This window comes from Nothoprocta perdicaria, unplaced genomic scaffold (assembly GCF_003342845.1).
Source record: "Nothoprocta perdicaria isolate Ctin4 unplaced genomic scaffold, notPer1 scaffold_634, whole genome shotgun sequence".
Lineage (NCBI taxonomy): Eukaryota > Metazoa > Chordata > Aves > Tinamiformes > Tinamidae > Nothoprocta > Nothoprocta perdicaria.
Window position 1 is genome coordinate 1 of NW_020455904.1, and position 1249 is coordinate 1249.

The 1249-nt window shown below is 68.0% G+C and overlaps 1 protein-coding gene across 1 annotated transcript in view; it reads left to right on the top strand.

The window, feature by feature from the left end:
* The first annotated feature begins 175 nt into the window (after positions 1-175).
* Positions 176-1249, top strand: part of POLA2 (DNA polymerase alpha 2, accessory subunit) — a 12148-nt gene continuing 11074 nt past the window's right edge. Inside the window, exons 1-7 of the mRNA XM_026049987.1 lie at positions 176-200; positions 299-364; positions 444-501; positions 605-669; positions 758-826; positions 921-999; positions 1074-1190. Of these exons, the coding sequence (XP_025905772.1) occupies positions 447-501; positions 605-669; positions 758-826; positions 921-999; positions 1074-1190 (385 nt within the window). The 5' untranslated portion in view covers positions 176-200; positions 299-364; positions 444-446. The remainder of the gene's footprint in view (positions 201-298; positions 365-443; positions 502-604; positions 670-757; positions 827-920; positions 1000-1073; positions 1191-1249) is intronic.

Here is a 1249-nt window from a genome sequence, read left to right on the forward strand (position 1 = left end):
TGGGAAAGGGGAAAAGGGGAGCGGGAAAGGGAGCAGGAAAAGGGGGAAAGGGATTGGGAAAGGGGAAAAGGGGAGGAGAAACGGGAGGGGAAAAGGGAACGGGAAAGGGGAGCGGAAGCGGCGCCCGGCTCCGTTCCCAGCCCTGCGGGCTGCTCCGCAGGGAGATGGACGAGGAGGTGCAGGCGACGCTGCCGGACGAGGTGAGCGCTGGGATGATCCCGCGGGATGCGCTGGGATGCGCCAGGATGATCCCGTGGGATGCGGCGCCCGGGGTGATCCCGCGTTCCTCCCTCCGCAGGAAGCGCTCTCGGAGACGCAGATCGACAGCAGCTTCCGGCAGCTCTTCCAGCAGCTGGCGGGGCCGGTAGGAGCCGCTCCGGATGCTCCGGCCGCTCCGGATGCTCCGGCCGCGGAGGGCAACGGCCCCGTCTCCCCCTCCGCAGGACATGGAGATCAGCGTCACGGAGCTGCGGACCATCCTCAACCGCATCATGGGCAAACGTGAGGCCGGGATCCTCCTCCTCGCGCTGCCATTCCCGCCGCTCCGGAGCGGGATCCGTGTGGAAGCGCGGGAAGCTCCTCACCCTCCCGCTCCATTCCGCAGATAAGGACCTGCGGAGCAAGGGCTTCAGCGTGGAGGCCTGCCGCAGCATGGTCAACCTCATGGACGTATCCTTGGCCTTTGGATGCGGCGGGAATGCCGGAGGGGGCGGCCGCCGGGATTCCCGCCGCTTCCTTAACCCACGTCCCGCCGCAGAAAGACGGCAACGGGAAGCTGGGGCTGCTGGAGTTCAACGTGCTCTGGAACCGCATCCGCAGCTACCTGGTGGGCGCCGGGATGCACTCCCGGCTCGCGCCGTCCCGGCGGGAATGCCGGCGGGAGCGCCTGCGCTCACCCGGAGCCTCCCCGCCTTTCCCAGGCTGTTTTCCGCAAGTTCGACCTGGATAAATCGGGAAGCATGAGCGCCTACGAGATGCGCCTGGCGCTGGAGGCCGCGGGTAGCCCCCGATCCCYGCGCATCCCGGCTCTTTTCCCGGCTCTTTTCCCACTTTTCCCGCGTTGCCGCCCGCAGGCTTCAAGCTGAGCAAGCGGCTGCACGAGCTGATCGTGACGCGCTACGCGGAGCCCGACCTGGCGCTCGACTTCGACAGCTTCGTCTGCTGCCTCGTGCGCCTCGAGACCATGTTCCGTGAGGCCGCCCCCCCTTGGACCCCCCTTGGACCCCCCTTGGGCCCCCACTTTTCCCTC